General features: G+C 34.3%; 1 protein-coding gene across 1 annotated transcript; it reads right to left on the minus strand.

Annotated features, from left to right (window-relative positions):
* Positions 1-1,489: 1,489 nt before the first annotated feature.
* Positions 1,490-18,081, minus strand: LOC124373508. The gene is made up of 6 exons (XM_046831868.1): positions 17,962-18,081; positions 16,354-16,437; positions 15,145-15,498; positions 8,311-8,403; positions 5,201-5,319; positions 1,490-2,004 (listed from the first exon to the last, which is right to left on the minus strand). Exons 2-6 carry the CDS (start codon positions 16,427-16,429, stop codon positions 1,744-1,746), a joined length of 903 nt encoding a protein of 300 aa, XP_046687824.1. The 5' UTR covers positions 16,430-16,437; positions 17,962-18,081; the 3' UTR covers positions 1,490-1,743.
* Between the last annotated feature and the right edge of the window lie 916 nt (positions 18,082-18,997).

Genomic DNA, 18,997 nt, shown 5'->3' on the forward strand with positions numbered 1-18,997 from the left:
TTACAGATAATCTTGAGCAGATTGAGAAAACCTGCAGGTAGTACAGTATATACATGCTTCAATATCTTCCATATACAGATCGACCAGGTCGAAGATACTTGTGTCACAAGAACCAAAGTAAGAGTTTCTTCCGTTAGGAGAGGCATAGAGTAGATGGTGTCCAGGGTTGTGGAGACATCTCAGGCAGAGGAAAGCCAGCTTTGTTCAGGGCGTACAGTACATACAGGCTTCAATTTATTCCATATACAGATCGACCAGGTCGAGGTAGCTTGTCTCACAAGAAGCAAAGTAAGAGATTCTTCTGTGAGGAGAGACATAGAATGGATGGTGTGGAGACATCTAGGGCAGAGGAAAGCGCAGCTTTGTTCAGGGCGTACAGTACATACAGGCTTCAATTTATTCCATATACAGATCGACCAGGTCGAAGGTAGCTTGTCTCACAAGAAGCAAAGTAAGAGATTCTTCTGTGAGGAGGGACATAGAATGGATGGTGTGGAGACATCTCAGGCAGAGGAAAGCGCAGCTTTGTTCAGGGCGTACAGTACATACAGGCTTCAATTTATTCCATATACAGATCGACCAGGTCGAGGTAGCTTGTCTCATAAGAAGCAAAGTAAGAGATTCTTCTGTGAGGAGGGACATAGAATGGATGGTGTGGAGACATCTCATGCAGAGGAAAGCGCAGCTTTGTTCAGGGCGTACAGTACATACAGGCTTCAACTTATTCCATATACAGATCGACCAGGTCGAAGGTAGCTTGTCTCACAAGAAGCAAAGTAAGAGACTCTTCTGTGAGGAGGGACATAGAATGGATGGTGTGGGGACATCTAGGGCAGAGGAAAGCGCAGCTTTGTTCAGGGCGTACAGTACATACAGGCTTCAATTTATTCCATATACAGATCGACCAGGTCGAGGTAGCTTGTCTCACAAGAGGCAAAGTAAGAGATTCTTCTGTGAGGAGGGACATAGAATGGATGGTGTGGAGACATCTAGGGCAGAGGAAAGCGCAGCTTTGTTCAGGGCGTACAGTACATACAGGCTTCAATTTATTCCATATACAGATCGACCAGGTCGAAGGTAGCTTGTCTCACAAGAAGCAAAGTAAGAGATTCTTCTGTGAGGAGGGACATAGAATGAATGGTGTGGGGACATCTAGGGCAGAGGAAAGCGCAGCTTTGTTCAGGGCGTACAGTACATACAGGCTTCAACTTATTCCATATACAGATCGACCAGGTCGAAGGTAGCTTGTCTCACAAGAAGCAAAGTAAGAGACTCTTCTGTGAGGAGGGACATAGAATGGATGGTGTGGAGACACCTCAGGCAGAGGAAAGCGCAGCTTTGTTCAGGGAGTACAATACAAACAGGCTTCAATTTATTCCATATGGAGACCGACCAGGTCGAAGGTAGCTTGTCTCATAAGGGCCAAAATAAAAGTTTCTTCCGTCAGGTAGGACATGGAGTAGACGGTGTCCAGGGGTATGGAGACATCTTAGGGAAAGAAAAGCGCAGCTTTATTCAGGTAGTACAGTACATACAGTCTTCAGTGTCTTCCATATGGAGACCGACCAGGTCGAAGGTAGCTTGTCTCACAAGAAGCAAAGTAAGAGATTCTTCTGTGAGGAGGGACATAGAATGGATGGTGTCCAGGGGTTGGGAGACATCTTAGGCAGAGGAAAGCGCAGCTTTATTCAGGTAGTACGGTACATTCAGGCTTCAATGTCTCCTACGAAGAGGCCGATCTGGTCAAAGGAACCAAAGTAAACGTTTCTTGTGCGTGGTGGGGCATGGAGTAGACGGTGTCGAGGGGTATGGAGACACCTCAGGCAGAGGAAAGTGCAGCTTAGTCCAGTCCAAGTACGAGATGTAGGGGTCGGTATCTCCCATGTGGAGACCGACTACCCCGAAGGTAGTGGCGTTGGTCGGCATCAAAAACGAGATCCGGTGATCTTCGATCTTGATGCAGTCGAAACTCAGCGAGAAGAGGATCTGACGCATGGATGTCACCTGGTAAATGTTAAAAATGAAGTTTGAAAATAGGTGACATGTATCAAAACAAACTTCTTTATCCTGTAGCACAGAAATCTGTACTACCATCATTAGCTATCTTCAGTCATCTATAAAACATAGCGCCGCAGTAATTCAATTACTTTTACGTTTTGAATGGTGTTTTCTACATTTAGTTGGTGATCGGTGTTATGTATCAATAGGTTTGTACGCAAAAAAGATAAAACCAAGACTCACTAGAAAAAACTGAACACAGTGCTACCTTACGGTCAGATTTAGCATTGCCAGGGCCTAGAATACAGTAATACTAGTGAATTCAATTGACCGTTTCCAGTAATCACCCTCAGCGACACGTCTAGATTTGGATTTTCTTTCATTTGCTACTGCGATAAATATTGGTCTACCTGTAGTATCAAGGCAGCCAATCATTACATGGGCGTATATAAGGGGGGGGGGTGAAGGCCCCCCAAAATTTTGAAAGGCATACGCTAAGATTGCTTTCGGTAGTTTGTTTCAAGCTTGAACACATTCATAAGGTGTTAAAGCTAAACAACTTCCCAAGAAAGATTACCGAGCCTCTATTTTTGGAGGGTGTTTTATACTTCCTAAGTCACCCGAATGTCAACCCCCTCCACTCGAAATACGCCATTGAATCATTAAGACTGGTTTTCCTTAAAGTTAAATATAGTGTGATAGTAGTATACAATGTGTTTTATATAGCGACTACAGAATAACATAGACAGGGCAAGGGTGTCAGTGAGTGAAGCATGCCATAGATGGCAGACCGAACAAAGATGGCGGCGGCAGAGCGTGAGTCATGCCAGTCCCTCTCGCCAGCCCCGGTATCTTACACCCAGTGCTGAGGGTTAATTAACCCCATTTAGGGTAAAATTAGGCAGAATTAAATATAAGATACGCACTCTTCTTCACAGGGATGTAGAATATCAAACCAAGAAGGGCTAGCAATTTCAGTAGCTAATGATGATGACGAAAAAGTAGGATAGGTTTTTTATTTTATGGTCAACGTCTAACATTGCCTACGATGTAATCGAGTACGTAGCAGGTTACGTAGTTAGATCACTTATGTCTACACATATGAGGGATGTTTCAATCTTATGATAAGTAGGCCTAGACGTAAATCCATCTCAGAAACTTATTTTGTAAAGATAGAGGTGTTCCGATCCAACCATCTCAAGGTGTAACTAAACACTGCTTGTTTTGTGAATCTACTGTCAAGTAGGCTATTTCGTTGCAACTGGTTCCACTCTTGAAAAAAACATTTATGACAAACTAATGCTAATTGTACTTAGAAAATTTGCTTGCATCAATTTCTCCTCTGATGAGCATTATTTTCATCAGGAAACGGAACAAAATCATTTGATTCTGCTGATAAAGGCTACTTCCAGAAAGATTTTACCATAAGGTTGCACCACTACACAAAATTTATCAACGAAGATTTGCACAATAAAAATTAAGACATCACTTAACTACAGTGGTCATCTTTTTAGTGAACAGTAAGGGTTAAAGAAGTAATACGGTGAAATTATGTAGCTTATTGCATTTTACCTCTAAACTATTTTTATCCAACAATGTATTTCAACAAAAATTTCACCATAATTTATTTCTTGAAGTAGTAATTATTGTTTGGGGATTACATAATTTTGTGTGTGATATATCTGTTTTGTATGGTACCAGATGTTGTGTTGTTTCAAATAAATACGTATAATTGAAAATCTAATTCAGATTATTTTGCCTAGCTGATATTAATTTTTCATGGAAATCAAACTCTTTACTGCAGATTAATATTACAAAAATGTAAAAAAACTTAAATAAACCTTTTCAGTACTGCCGAAACCCGGCAGGCGGCAGCGGGACTTAACGTTTACAAAACCGTATATTTAACCTACAGTAAAATTCAAACTAATTTAGCTAATTAAACAATAATGTATAATCTGTAAAATTCAACTTCTTAGTTCAAAATTCCTCGCTTATACTTCTCCCCTACCCTAAAAATAAAAAACCGTCACAGAACAAAGTTTTCATGTCACAATCCTAAATTTAAGTGGAAATACAATCTTTGTTTAGTTGTTTTTACACTTTAAAATGATTTATAATTAGAGTTATACTGTCATCACCCTAAACTAATCCTCTTTCATTGTGTGAATAATCAAAGCAATCAATAAGTGTTAAGTATTATAAACAACAGTGTAATTGAAACACGTGCACTGAGATTTCAGTGTAACTTTTGAGCGGTTCGGGATTCTCATACCGAACCAAGATGGCGGACCCGACTTGAAGTCACACATGCAATTGTATGTTATGGGTGCCCTGACTATGTTATTCTGTCGTCGCTGGTTTTATAAGCACAACCCAATAAAAAATATTCTTTTGTGGAATATGATTATTGTTCATAGTTATGTAAATTTTTGAAGACTGCTAATTGTAATTAATTGATAATATTTATAATAAATAATGTATAAACAATGTCATTATTCATTATTATTAGTGATTTAGCTGTATAATTTTTCCGATTGTTCTTTATGTAGGGTGGTAGATCAGCTAATGACCAGTCCAACTAAAAAAATATGATCTTGGTAAACATTGATTAGTTTCTGAGGTACGAAAACATTTTTTATCACAAAAAATGCTACTCTTAATTAATATTTAATGCACTACAGCAACAAAATTGGGAGTTTCATTATAATGTTTATTTGCATTAAAGGCACAATGAGATGAAATCTGGCGCAAATGAAATACAGGAGAAAGCCACCAATTATTTTTAGAAAGTGAACAAAATATTTAATTCTAAGGTAATTATATGATATAATTATTCTTCTGATTCAAACATTTATACTTCAAAGAGACATTGAACCGTAGAATGTAATTTTAGTTAATAAAATTATGTACAATTTGTACGGATTTCAAAATTGTACAATTCAAATCGCTAACTTTAGAAGCTATCCACTCTTAAGAAATCGGCGAAACAATCAATTATAATTTATTATTATCGGTTGTACAATCGTATTTATAGTCCGAGAAGGCACAGCACTAACACAACCGAATTAAACAATCGGATATATAGGTTCATACCAACGAAAGCTGTCGGTGATGTGGTCTTAGCTACGATGCTGCGCCTTTTATTTCAAATCGACATTTATAATCGATTGTTTTGCCGACCTTTATAGTGTTTTGTTACCTCCAGCCGCACGCAGAGACTCAGTCCCCTTGGGTTGTGATGGATATCGTACAGTCGTATACAGAAGGACACCAGAGGCACGTACGGTGTCCTAGCGCAGAATGGCAGAGGATTTCTACCTGGAACGGGGATTGCAGTGGTTACAGAAGAGGCCGTATAGAGCAGCCCGTACTAAAATAGCCGCTGGCATTTTATGCTGTGTTGCCATATCTCTGCTGACTTTACGCGCAGCAGTGTTGGGCGCGGAGTGTTGAGGGGGGGGGCGAGTAAATTTCATAATTGTTATAGAGAGCTGGTAAGCATGAGGTAATTAGGTAATTCTCTACATTATGAAGGAAAGAGGTTTTTTTCCGGACATTTTCATCGTTAAGTGAAACAAAAAAAATCAGTAACACTACATTTACTATTGGCCTCTGGTCAGACGTAGGTGGTTGGTCGACAAATGCAGACGTATTGTGACCTGTATTCTGTAGTTCAGTTTTAATAATTAGTGTTGTGTTTAGTTTTTCCATTTAGTGCATGTTTTATAGTAGTGAAGTTGATACAAAACATGGTGGTTGAGATTCCTGACATAGGCGTGTCCAACGCTTTGGTTGTATTTGTTTATTTTAACCTAGTTTGTAATTATGTGTTAGGTTAGTTATTTACCTGAAGAAGAGATCAGATTGCAAATCTCGAAACGTAGTGTTATTGATTTTATGTTTCACTTAACGATGGAAAATGTCCGGAAAAAATAATGTTTCCTTCACAATCCTTCCATCGTAAAAAATAAACTTCAATCTCTACATTTACTGTGACGTCATAGCCTCAATTCTTTACTAATGAAATATATTGCAAAGAGAACGTCTTAATAACATTTGAGACAACTACAGGTGCCAGAAGCAAAATAAACTAAAACAATAATTAAGAAATACTTAACAAAGCTATATTGATGAGCCGCTTTGAAAGCGACCTGCGCGAAGATTTCTTGCGCATAGGGGGAGGGGAGCAGAAGCTCGACCACGCTTACCCCCCTCTTTCGCTGCTGGATCTACTTTATTTCCTTTACAAGACACGAGTGAGAACTGAGTGCTTTGCTTCCCTGCGTTGGTGTTTTTGAGCATCACACTATTTTGTTATTCTCATTGTTATGGAATAACAAATATTATGATTTATGTTAACAATAGTCCGTTGCATCTATTGAATATTTTAGTATAATTAAGAAGTATTTTTACAAATCTTTATTGTTAATAGCTGTTGTTATTATTACTGGTTTTGTAAAACAGGAGTGGTTCGTAAGGAATGTGGAGGGGAAAGTGAGTGCGCGCTTCTTCTCCCTCTCCACATTTCTCTCTCTCACCCCCCCCCACACTGTTCACTTAACAGATCACTTTCAAAGCAGCTCATCTATAACGTAGTAATTCTGTGTCCTTCCTATTACTTGTTATTCCGCGAGGTAAGTAGGTTGATGTGTACTTAATATGGATAGAAAAAGGTACATTTAACCTTTACGAATGATGACTTATGTGAACTGAGCAAGAGTTTAGGTACTATTTTGATACATTGGTTAACCTGGCACCGATCATAGATGCTCCGGGCCTTCAGTACGGGCTCCGCTAGCCTCGCAATTCTGACCGAGAGAGTAAAACCTCCTCGAGATAGCACCCGTATTCAAACTCAGACCACGTAATTTGTCGTAAATGTTAAATTTAACTTTGTTTAAAAAATCTGCAATACTTACGTATTACTACCAAAGTTGTGTAATTACAAATAGTAAGTATAGAGTTACATAGTCTGCTTCATTTGACATTAATGCATTTATTACAGTTCTTTATACTATTCGTCTTTGCGACATCTGTTTATGTCTCAAATACAGTTAAAAACGTCCACTGTAATATATTTCATTAAAAGAATTTAAGTTGATGTGGTAGTTGCAAATAACTACCTAGTATCCAATCTAAAAGCACTCGCAAAAGACTCATAGCTGTGAGGTTACAAAATATTAATTATTAGAGTATTTTGTAGAGTATTGTTAGTTCAATTCAGTTTATACATTACGTTCTATGATTTTTACCTACATTACAAAACAAAAGCTAACACCGTGCGCCTTTTCCAGATACAACGTATGTTGCATACAGTCCCTAAATGTCAACAGTGCAGATCTCCTCTTCTACTGGTCTCTTAGTTCTTCAATTCCTATTATTGAAGGATTAAATATCGTTTTTTGAACTGATGTTCCTTCCAGTTGAACCACTGGCTGGACACACAAAAACCGATGTGCCACTTTAATCTGGAAAACTTTATGGATAACCAGGATAACTACCGCAAATGTCGAGATTCTGGGCTGCAAGGGTAATTCTATAGGTCTGGTCTACTGCGGGGGATGAGTTGGTAGGGTTCGTTGCCTAACAGTCAAAGGTTCTTGCCAGCCTAGACATAAGGGTGTGCCACCCCTCGCCCCTGTTTTGACTGGAGAGGCTGGTTCAGAGCTGGCTTCCCCTTCTTCCGAGAGGACACGACTTGAGATTAGTGCTCTAAATGTTTGCTCATGAATCTCGACAGGATGCGGCCCCTACCTTAACCATCCCGAATATCCTGTCACTCCGGAAGCAGCGGAAAGATCCTTATAGGACTAGGTGCAATTTTCTAAGCGTCTTGTCCTAAGAGAGAGAAAAGAAAGAATGGAAGCCTGTTAGTTGCAACGAATTTACAGACGCTGCGATCAACCGATGGGGGATTGTACTTGCGTTTGCATGAGGAAGTTGACATTCGTCTAGAAATAGCATTCAAAAAGAAATACCAAATTTGTAATTGAAAAATATTATCATTTCAAGATGCTGTATCTCCAATTATAGAACAGCTTTATGACATACAGTAGTTAATAATGATAATTAATAGAATTAATTTTAAATATAAACTAGTTTATCAATATTTTATACTAATAATTATATAAATATTGGAAAGATTATTTTTAACTACCTGCCCCAAAACCAAGCTGGATACCCACAAATTGATATGCTTAGTCTACACCGTACTCAATACAAAATAATCCATTGGTATGTTTGTAAACCCTTTATAACCAGGGGTGCACTACGCTGTTAGTACCCCCCCCCCCACCCATAGCTACATACCTGACACCACCCTGGTGAGTATCACGTGGCCGTTGATTGTAAGAGTGATGAAGATGGCGAAGTCATTCTTGACGTACTCCATTTCAAGGCAACCTTCAACAAGGTAATAACAACTATATTAAATTTATTACTTGTTTAAAAACTCAATACAGTAGAATTATGAAGTATGCAGAAAGAATATCACAACATACTGCCATACGTATTTATACAATACAATTTTTAAACAAATTAAGTAATAGATGTATACATTACAAAACATTCATACAACCCCATACATAACATTGTGTTTTTTAGAAGCTTTCCATTACATCTTTGTGATTACTTTTAGCTTGTTTTGAAAATAAATAAATATGGAATTTCGGCCCTCACAAGCAATGCCAGATGAGCTACATTGTTCTTAAAAAAAGAAACAAATATATATATATATATATATATATACAATTTTTTAAATACATCTTACAATAAAAAATATAGAAATTAAGTTAAAATTTAAGAAATATGTCTTTTTACAACCATTAATTTTATATGCTAAGCGACCTATGTTCTTACCGAAATGTTTTTGGCACGGGGCTGCAGTTTTAAAATTTAAAAATATTGGTGCTGTAAGAAAACTTACTGATTGAAAACTGACAAATTTAAGTACACAAATACCATAGTAAAAAGATAAAATTTAAAAAATCACTGTCATTTGGACAAGACAGATATTTCTAAAAAAAATCGGAATAAATCCGAATCGGGATTCAGTTTAGTGATTATGATAAGGCTAAAATAATAATGAGAAGAAATTATTAATTTTTTAAATTACCAATTAATATAATAAATTCACGTTTGTTTGCCAGAAGCTCCGACAGTTATTAAGTCCATTAATGAATAAATACACTTGTGTGCCGCCCCCACGGTATAATATTTCTTGTAAGTCCTGAGATCGATTACTTGGCTTCGCACGCCTTTCGTAAGCTTTGCCCGTGTATGTGCACTTCTGGTTCAAGTGAATTATATTTCCAGTGCCGATGTCGAGTTTGCCTTGTTGCCACGATCAAGAAAATCTGTGTATGTTTATAGCCATCATACACTTACATGTAATTTATTATAAAGTGGTCTAACACTCAAACTTTAAGTTCAATCAGAAATTTATCAAGACAAATATACATCATAACTTCAATATAGCGATTGGTTATTTAATATACACGACTGTCTCGTAATTGCAGTTTTTAGTGTGCAGGCGCTTTGAAAACTTGTATCTTTTGCAGCACTGCCTGGTGGCGAATTACATCAATGGGCATAGTATATAAACCTTCTATGTGGAAAAATACATATACGTACAAATTTTCATAATGGTCGGTTAAATAGTTTACGATTCCATAATGGACAAACACACAAACATTCATTTATATATATATACTAGCGGGCCCGGCGCGCTTTGCTGCGCATTTCAATAATTTTTTGCAAAAGTTGCCCGCGGCTTCGCACGCAATTTCCCGTTGAAAACAGTACACTATATTCACTTATTCTTTTTCTATCACATTCTAAACATTGCTGAGATAATTGATAGTCGTTCCAATCGTGAGCCTCTTGGGCGTATTATGAAGGTATGTACCATATTCCTGCCTCTATCTAGCTGTTACCCACGGCTTCGCACGCAAATCTTAAGAACCGAAGTCCTTATATTACTTAGTAAATTTTTTTTTTACTATAATATTTATATCTCCGATGCCACGATTGAGCTTGCTTTGTTGTCTCGATCGAGAGAATATGTACACACGGAGTTTTGAGAACCATACTTCTGTCAAAAAAAAACAACTAAGGTTGATTTTATAACATTCTTTATATTTGTAGCCAACGTAAGATAGTAATTATGATATCTGCATTACTCTTCTGATCAAGCATGAGCATGGTTTATATTAAATAAATATTGCAGTTAAAGGTGAATTTTTACGTCAAATTTGAATTGTATTATCTGGATAGTAAAGTCTATGTTTAACAGTGATTGAAAAAACAGTTTTTTAAACAAAATTTGTCGTTTCTCTTAAGCTTACTCTATGCTTTAAAACTATAAGTGTAATATATGTTTACAAAGAACAGCTGATTAAAAATTTGAAAAGACGTTAACATATGTTTGCTGCAATGCATTTCTTATGGGTATTTCTGTAACCAGTGGGGCGGAATCCTGAATCGGGAAAGGGATGGGCATAGCTTATAAACCTTCTCCGTGGAAAAATACATATACGTACAAATTTTCATCATGATCGGTCCAATAGTTCACGATTCCATAAAGGACAAACATACAAACATATTCATTTTTATAATATATAGATATATATATATATATATATATATATATATATGTTATATTATGAACTCCACATTATAGGGTTATCTTTATGTTAGAATAATAAATCGTAAACTAAAACCCTTTTAAATTTTTTATTTCCAGACACGTGTTTCGGTATAAACCATCTTCAGTGTGAACAATAACCTCTAATTAAATTATAAACAAAACAAATAAATATACACCTGTCGACTATTTAAACAGATGTTAAACTTATATGACACAGTTGTAATTTTGATTAAGATTCTGTGTTTGATATTTTTTCAAAGATAGGATTTGTTTTATTTTTTAAATTGCTATTTAATATGTTGTGAGGATCTTTTTTATAATTTAGATAAATGTGTAATTCTTCTTTAGTGTTTAATTTTTCTCCTTTCCTTTCGATATCCAAAATTTCCATGTTCTTTTTCAATATTTTTGTAGTTATGTCCAGTTTCTAATAAATGTTCAGCGAAATTTGATTTTATTGTAGACATGTTGTTTGTTTTCAAAGCTTGTATATGTTCTTTAAACCTTTTATTAAAATTTCTGCCAGTTTGTCCAATATAGTAGCTTTCACAGTCACTACAGTTAATTTTGTATACTCACATTGTTTGTATAAATCTTGTTTGTCATCTTTTTGGCTTATTTTGTTTTCAATTTTGATTATTGAACTAAACAAAAGTAATTTAAAAGTACAAATTCCCAAAAATTAATTAAAACGTCAAATAATGATATGAAATTAGTATCGTCCATCTCAAGAAAACTAAAAGATAATAACTGTATAATATTCAAAAGCCGACAAAGGGAATACAGTAGTAATTATCGACAGCCAAACATATCAAGAAAAAGATTGAAACATTCATTGACAGCAAACAATCTTAAAAAATTAAAAAAAGGACCCAACCCAAGAATACACAAAACTTATAAATTCCACAATAACTAAATGCAAAAGTTTAACAAAAGCAGAGCAATACCAACTCAAAATGACAAATCCAAAAGCTCCTACACTAAAAGGTCAACCAAAGACTCATAAACCGGATATTCCAATTAGACCAGTAGTCAACTTTCGTAACGCTCCTACTTACAAGGTATGTAAATTTTTAAATAACAAAATAAAAACCAACATGCAATTTGAAAACAATTACAGTATATTAAAATTCAAGTAATTCTGGCAAATCAAATTAAAGACATTCAAATTCCGTTAAACTCGTTCTTCATTTCCTTTGATGTTAACAACATGTACTCGAACATTCCAAAACAAGAAACAATGCAAATTCTAAAAGATAATCTAATAAAATACAGTAAACTTGAAATGAATGAAATTGACGATATTTTATCATTGACAAAGTCTACTGTTAATCAAAATTATTTTTCAATATAAAAAAAGACTTTTACAAACAAGAAGATGGTTGGCAATGGGATCTCTCTCTTTCAGGCCTTCTTGCAAATATATATATGCAACATTTAGAAAACAACAAAATAATGAGTGTTACTAAATCCATTTAAAGATAAAATAATTTACTGGTTTAGATATGTTGATGATATCTTATGTCTTTTCAAAGGAGATGAGAAGCAAGCAGACCAGTTTTTAACATTCCTCAATTCTATATCCCCAACAATTAAATTTTCAAAAGAAATCCAAAAAGCCAAAATTAACTTTCTTGATATAAGCATTTCTAATCTTAATGGGAAACCACTCATTTGAAATTTATAGAAAAACAACCCAAACAGATCTTCTAATACCATCAACCTCTAACCATCCATGGAAACACAAATTAGCAGCATTTCACTCAATGATAAACAGAATGTTAAATTATACCAATGAGTGATGAAAATAAAACTAAGGAAATGGAAATCATCAAAATATCTAGCTGTCAAAAATGGATATCAACCCCATATTGTAGACAAAATGATTCAGAAAAAAACAAGAAAAAATCAATAAAACCAATACAATACGGCCTAATCCTAATAATAATGAAATTCAGAAATATATATGTGTACCTTTCAATACTAAAATAAACAAAGCTGTTCGAAAAACCTTTCAAAATTCAAAATTTTTCCATCAGTTACCAAACAAGAAATAATACGTTTAAACTAATTGAAAACAAAATAAGCCAAAAAGATGACAAACAAGATTTATACAAACAATGTGGAGTATACAAAATTAACTGTAGTGACTGTGAAAGCTACTATATTGGACAAACTGGCAGAAATTTTTAATAAAAGGTTTAATAAAGAACATATACAAGCTTTGAAAACAAACAAACATGTCTACAATAAAATCAAATTTCGCTGAACATTTATTAGAAACTGGACATAGAACTACAAAAATATTGAAAAGAACATGGAAATTTTGGATATCGAAAGGAAAGGAGAAAAATTAAACACTAAAGAAGAATTACACATTTATCTAAATTATAAAAAAGATCCTCACAACATATTAAATAGCAATTTAAAAAATAAAAACAAATCCTATCTTTGAAAAAATATCAAACACAGAATCTTAATCAAAATTACAAACTGTGTCATATAAGTTTAACATCTGTTTAAATAGTCGACAGGTGTATATTTATTTGTTTTTGTTTATAATTTAATTAGAGGTTATTGTTCACACTGAAGATGGTTTATACCGAAACACGTGTCTGAAATAAAAGAATTTAAAAGGGTTTTAGTTTACGATTTATTATTCTAATATATATATATATATATATATATATATAATATTAAAGACTTTCTAAAATGGTAGTCATATGAGTTTATGTACAATACTAATACCAATACGAGTTTATTGCAAGCAATAATGAACAATACAACCAAGAGGCCGTTACGTCTGATTAATGAATATTCAATATTTATGATTGAACGATACGGCAGCTGTAATACATTTTATGATATCATACGCATTACTTTAATGTAATGGTTTTCTGTTTTATTATCCTGTAAATAAAGGCAGATAATTTTGAATTACTTTCAGGTTTTATCTACAAAGGAAAGTAGGCTATTTACCACAGCATGCTATGTTTCACGTTAACTCAACATGTACTAATACATTTATTAAATGTGAATTTTTTGAATTGCCTGAATCATCTTTCACATCACATTCACTATGCAATTAAATCACATCCCTACAATTCGGACTTATTTGATAATACATATATGACATTTTACAAACTCTATTCTCACTGATTTTTACTGTTGGTCTTCTGAACCAATACAGGATACAACTCCAGACACTGATATGGTGAAATAGTAAAAATCAGAACACAGCATAGCAGACATCAGGAGGAAATATCAGGAATTTGATACACGATCGAGGTTATAATATACAAAACAATTCGATACGTAATCAAGAGTAATAAATATTATAAAATGGAATAAGAATAAAAAATTCTTAACATTTGAAGATCTATTGGACAAGTAGATGACATAAATAACGTATTACAAAATACCTGATGTGATTTATAGAACGATGCATGTAGAAATTGATGAATAAAGAAGGATAAGCAATAAAATACAAGGAACATAGCATATAAAAGAGAGGAAACAACTGACAGAGAGTGTCCTATATTACTGATCGTATATTATTATAGACACCACAGCGACAGGGCCTTATTGAAAAAGAGGTGGTCCTAGGGGCTTGGTAGATAGATCAATCTGTTTTCAAAAAAGATTGCTATTGATTTTGTAGTCAATAGAACAAAGACAATCAATCTGCCCGTCTATGCGATAACTCTTGTTATATAGATCGTATAAGCTTGAAACTTTGTATGTAAGTTCCTAATGGCACAAAGAAAAACTCTATTCATATTGAGAGAAAATATGATAAAAAACAGTCCATCCGTCTGTCTATCTGCACGTCTGCTCGTCTGTACAATAAATCTTGATATATAGATCCTATAAGGTTGAAACTTTGTATGTAAGTTCCTAATGGCACAAAGAAAAACTCTATTCATATTGAGAGAAAATATGATAAAAACAGTCCATCCGTCTGTCTATCTGTCCGTCTGTACAATAAATCTTGATATATAGATCCTATAAGGTTGAAACTTTGTATGTAAGTTCCTAATGGCACAAAGGAAACTCTATTCATATTGAGTAAAAGTATAAAAAAACAGTCCACCTGTCTGTCTATTTGTCCGTCTGCTCGTCTGCGATAATTCGATAAATATATCCTATAAGCATGAAACTTGGTATATAAGCTCGTGGCACAAAGAAAAAACCAATTTATTTTGTGGTAAAAATTATTAAAATATACTCCATCTTTCTGTCTGTCTTTCCGACTGCCCTTCTATGCGATAACTCTTGAACCCCAGGTGCAGAGACTTGAAAATAGGTATTTTTGCTCGTCTTAATTTAAGGAAGACTTCTACTGATTTTTGGGTCAAAAAATACTTAGTCCTAACACCAGTATGCCCGTCTGGATGACACTACTTTGTATATAGGTTTATTTGGATGAAGTGAGAAATTGTTTCAAACATTAAATGAAAATAGCTCATTCACCCTAACAAGAGTTTGGTACTCACCCCTGAAGCTCTCTCTCCCTAGTAGCTTCGCGGAAGTACAACAGCCGCAGTACATCCCCTGGCAGTTGCAGTAGCGGCTACCTTGGGTCACCACCTGAGCATCCTCTTGTACCGATTCCTGCTTCACACTTTTGCCCATCCTCCTCACCGTCTCCTTCCTGAAGAAGAACTCTTCGTCCTTCTTCATCTGGTCGAAGATATCTTTCTCCTTCGCGAATAGCCTCTCCTCCTCACGAACCCCGAAGAAGTTCTCAATGTCATCTATGAAGGACGGCTTTGATGTGGTCGGAGAGCCGAAGAAAGGGACGACGTTGTTGAAGAAGAACTCTTCTGACGATGATGATTCAGCGGTGACTAGAATGAATTCATAAAGTCAAGAATTAATATAATTTTACAACATCTATTATTAATTAAGTTTACACATTTCGTATTACTTATTAACGATTTGAGAAAAACTCTAAATATTAAAATATTTCAAATTATATTTAATGAATTTTGTAAAGAATTATCTTGAAATTATTCACTGATTTCAATCCAGTGATAGTTTCCTTACAAACATCATAGCATTCTTCCGAGAAATGCGGAATAGAAAAAAATACTATAAGAAGAAATTTTAATAATTTTTTAACATTTAAAAAGTCAATAATATATGAGAACTGTTTAGTATTCATTGAATAAATCTTATATTTAATTTATTACAGACAAGGGCAAACGTACAAATAGCATATTTTATACAAAGTTTTGGCCTATTTTTTATGATTGCATGTTAAATACTGTTACATTACACATATAACGTTACCACTTTGGCTAACGTGCGGCCCAGTATGAAAGATCAGGACTCTGATTTTAGTATGCTACTTTGTATTCTGGTAGTGAACGTATAACCCCATATTCTTTGTTTTAAAATATGTTTTGATGTAAAATAGTCCATTGATTATTATTTCTTAAACATATCAGTTTTTGGAAAGGAGGAAAGAAAATTATAGAAGTAGTTCAAACGAATTTGTTGGGATTTTAGAACAAATGTAGTCCAAGAAACGCCTTCTTTGAGTATACATTTTCTTTTTAAGTTTCCCTGCCAGTCATGCATTTCATTACTGCTCAATGTCCGTAGTACAACAAGCAAATATATAATAAATAAATATGTTACAAATAAATACGAGCCAAACAATTAATGCGGTGCTAGACTTAGTAAAAGACTTCATTTACCTCCACGGTTCGAGGCCTTAATGTACGATACCAAGACAACTGAAACAACTGTCCAAGAGGCTGGCGAGATGCCCATTGCTACCACTGAAAAAGCAAAACCACAAGTATATTAATATTTATGTACAAATGATACTTAAATAAGCGGTACTACTTGTCTTGTATTAATCAAGTATGTTAAAATGGTGAATTTTGTTTCACAAACGACAACGAAAGATTTAATTCTCTGTCATTTTTGTACTTGATATAAGTACGGTAAATTTTAATTATCTGCAATACTAGAGTGAGATAAATTATGGTCCGGATAGTCTTAGAAAAAGCGAGAGAGGAACCATCTGACAACATTCACTGTTTTAATAATAATCTATATGATTAGGATTTTGATTGATAATCTAGTTTTGATTTTTTTTAGATTTAGACTCTTTTTACTCCTAAAGAAAAGTGTAGATTTCAATCCTCGAAACGTAGTGAAATACGTTTTAGTTACATATTACGATGGTAAATAGCCTGTTTTCCTTTTGGAATAGAATAGAATAGAATATGATTTATTTTTGAAAATATTACAATAACACATTATATACAATGGTATACACAATGTAATAAATCAATAAAGTAACCTAAACAACCAAATGTATACACAATGTACCAAAGGTTACCTAATGAGCAAACTTAAATAAAAATTTAACATTCTTGTAAATAAAATTAAAACAAAAACACTCGTAAATTAAAAGAAATATTTTCAAAAATAACTAGGGCCTCTAGAGGCAAGTGCCTGTGGAGAGGTTCCTTTTATAACACAAATCTTTTTCAGCTCAAAGAAAATTTCAACAAAACTTTGATTTTTTATAAGCTCCTAAAATAAATTGATTAAAAGTGTGCTGTTGCAGTTTCAAAGCAAATGAAAATCCACTTAAATAAATTCAAACTAAAATTTACTGTTACCTTCTTTAATTAACTAGGAATCTATGCAGAGAAAAAAATCTAATTTATCAAAACCCAATAACCACTTCTTTAATGTTTTTGAAAATAACTTTATATTCTCACAACTAATAATTATTGAAGAAATTATACTAAACATTTTAGGTCCCAAAAAACAATAACTATTTGAAAATTATTTTATTTTAAACCTTCCATTGTTAGTAAAAAAACAACTTTAAACAAATAATCTAGTTTGTTGTCCGTGGTAGTCTTAAAAAAGCGAGAGAGGAATTGTCTAACAATATTTACAGTTTTAATAACGTCTACATGATTAGGATTTTGCTTGACAATCTAGTTTTGATTTTCACTATTTTAGAGTATTTTACACCTGAAGAAGAGTGTAGATTTCAATCCTCCGAAACGTTGTGTTACACGTTTTTGTTACATATTACGATGGTAAATTACCTGTTATACATTCAAACCGTCCATCGTCAGTAAAAAAACTTTAAACAAATAATCAACTTCGTTCTAACCTCTAAAATCTGCATTTCACAACTGATGAATCATTATAATCATCTGATCCTCCAACAAGACAATAAGCATTCACTCAGTCCAGGGTATATGATCAGTTTCATGTACACGAAGTTAAACGTATTTTATTACATTGTTGTCAAAACACAATATAAAACATACCCTTGTATTTCCTCCACCGGCGGTTACCATGGCAACTAAGGTCTAGTCTCTCTTCACGCACTGAACACTGCAGTGACTGCGTGACTCAAGCGAGTTGTTTATCTCTTATCAGCTAATACAGATCAATCACTGATAAGAGACCTATTTCTGTCACGCGGCCTCGTCATTTTCGCCTTGAATAGCGCTGTGTTCTCAGAAACGCAAAAATAGAAACACCCCATAACAAATGGTTAAAATAACAGATAAAATAGAACAATGTAAATAAATAGTTAAATACTTCACTATCTCGTGTCGAATATAATTATATCCCCACATATAAATACAAGAAAGGTGTACGCCAAACTAAGAGTAGCTAAGAGTAGTACGTCAGACTATGGGCTCGTTAAATTTCGAGACCATAAGCGTTAACTCAACGACATCCTTGAAGGATACGGTTCATCCTATTGATGGAAAAAGCTGCCTTGATCTAACTATCGCCAACAAGTATAGTAATAATGTCAGGAGACCTGCCTTTCTGCTGGAACTCCCGTGGGCATATATATATATATATATACTTGACGGTCATATGAGGAAAGTCCGCTGAAGGAACATGTACCACCATTGAACTAGATTTAGTTTGTTTTAAAACGAAGCTTCTTCAAACTTTCTAGCCAATAACTCAACTCGATCTGCAAATATCGACCTGAGTAATACAGTAGGCTTCTAACGCTCAGCCAAATCCAATGCAGGTGTATGCATAATCATCAACTCGATGATTTTTCCTGGAATTAAGGTTTATGTAACATTTAAACATTTCTTCTTCCTGGTTAGAAATAAACCACCTTTCACATTTATTTTTTTTATAATGAAAATGGAATTGTTTTTTAGTTAGACTTATTTTAAATATTTTTTTTTAAACAGGTTTGTTTGATTTCCGAGAACATTCAAACATTTTAGAGCAGCCTGCAAATACTATGATGCAACATCTCAACAATTTTGTATGCGTTGTGCTGTTAATGTTTGCAGTCATTTAACTGAAAAGCTACAATTTTATAAT

Source organism: Homalodisca vitripennis, unplaced genomic scaffold, assembly GCF_021130785.1.
Source record: "Homalodisca vitripennis isolate AUS2020 unplaced genomic scaffold, UT_GWSS_2.1 ScUCBcl_5767;HRSCAF=12656, whole genome shotgun sequence".
Taxonomy (NCBI): Eukaryota; Metazoa; Arthropoda; class Insecta; order Hemiptera; family Cicadellidae; genus Homalodisca; species Homalodisca vitripennis.